Source organism: Acanthamoeba castellanii (assembly GCF_000313135.1).
Source record: "Acanthamoeba castellanii str. Neff unplaced genomic scaffold scf7180000084772, whole genome shotgun sequence".
In the NCBI taxonomy this organism is placed as follows: Eukaryota; Discosea; order Longamoebia; family Acanthamoebidae; genus Acanthamoeba; species Acanthamoeba castellanii.
In genome coordinates, this window is record NW_004457676.1 from 49,348 (window position 1) to 50,646 (window position 1,299).

General features: G+C 53.5%; 1 protein-coding gene across 1 annotated transcript; it reads left to right on the top strand.

Annotated features, from left to right (window-relative positions):
• Positions 1-1,134: 1,134 nt before the first annotated feature.
• Positions 1,135-1,299, top strand: ACA1_272390 (uncharacterized protein; the record flags this gene model as incomplete). The annotated part of the gene is made up of 1 exon (XM_004353704.1): positions 1,135-1,299. A coding segment is annotated over one exon (165 nt), but the record flags the coding sequence as incomplete, so codon positions are not given.

Sequence of the window (1,299 nt, forward strand, 5' to 3'; positions counted from 1 at the left end):
TTCAAGGTGAGTACACTGTTGCGCCCTAGCTTTTGTCAATTTTGCAACAATAATCAAATAATCTAACAAATTATGGAGTGGCCTGCTCTATCCATTTGATTGAAATTGAATCGATACATAAATTTGTGATTTATTATTGTTGTTTTGGGTTTAGGGGCGCACCTGTGAAGGGGCGTCCAGCAGCTCTTATCGGCGATGGAGGGATTGGCGCCATACTGGAGGAGGAGCTCCACCAGCTCCTTGCTGCCGCCACTGGCAGCGATGTGAAGGGGCGTGCAGCCGAAATTATCGAAAGAATTGATGTGCGCCCTTGTTGCCTCCTTCGAGAGCAGGTCGGCCACAACGCTGCGTCTGTTGGCCCTCACCGCCTCATGAAGGAAGTTGGCGGAAGGGGGAGCCGCCTGGGCCGCCTCCTTGTCCCTCGTCTTCCTCAACATCATCTATCCTTTGGCATTCGCAAGACCACACCAACAGGCCCGGGTCTTGTTTTCGCACCCCTCGCCCCACCCGGTTTCGCCCAGCTTGCCCTAGCAACCCAGGGTTCTCCAACCATGGGGCGACTTTCTCGCCCCACACACGTCGCGTTGCGCCACTCACCTCAAGGCAAAAGGCAAATGATTTTTCGCAAGACCCGCACACGACGCAACAACAGCGTGGGGGGGGGCAGTGATCATAGACTCTTGTCTCGGCGTCAAAGTTGATGGGTGCCTCTCTGGCGATGTTGCCACGTCGGCGCAACACACTGATGAAGCCGCCCAAGCCCACAGAATTGAGTGGAAGGAATGCAGTTCGCGTGTATTGAACTAGGCGAAGGAGAGCACCAGAGCCGACGTCGATTAAGGCGGCTTCCGCCAGTAGCGCCATTGGCCACTGAATCGGATTTTTGTAGACTGATGGCGCAACACTGCGTCACAACGGGAAATGGAGAAGAAACTAGTTTTGTTCATCCTCGCTGAAGATCTAGATTGGTGTGTTGCGCGGTGTAAAGCAGGCTGTGATGCCATTTCTTAAGTCGCGATGGTAGGGGGGTCCTGTGGCCATGTACAAGTGAGATTCGGTATGTAGATTTGTCAATGTTTGATTGAAATTGAAGTACCTTGGCATGGGCTTTTTGATGGTGTGTGGTTGGTGGTGATGTCGCATATGGGCGAGGACGAGGTCGCGGTCACACAGGGAAGCGCAGATGGTGTACATGGAGCTGGCACCTTGGTGGAGGACGTGCACACGGCCAATGGTCCCTACACAGAGGTATGTGAGACCATGTGCGAGACAGTGGTGAAGTTTTCNGTACCAGTGGTG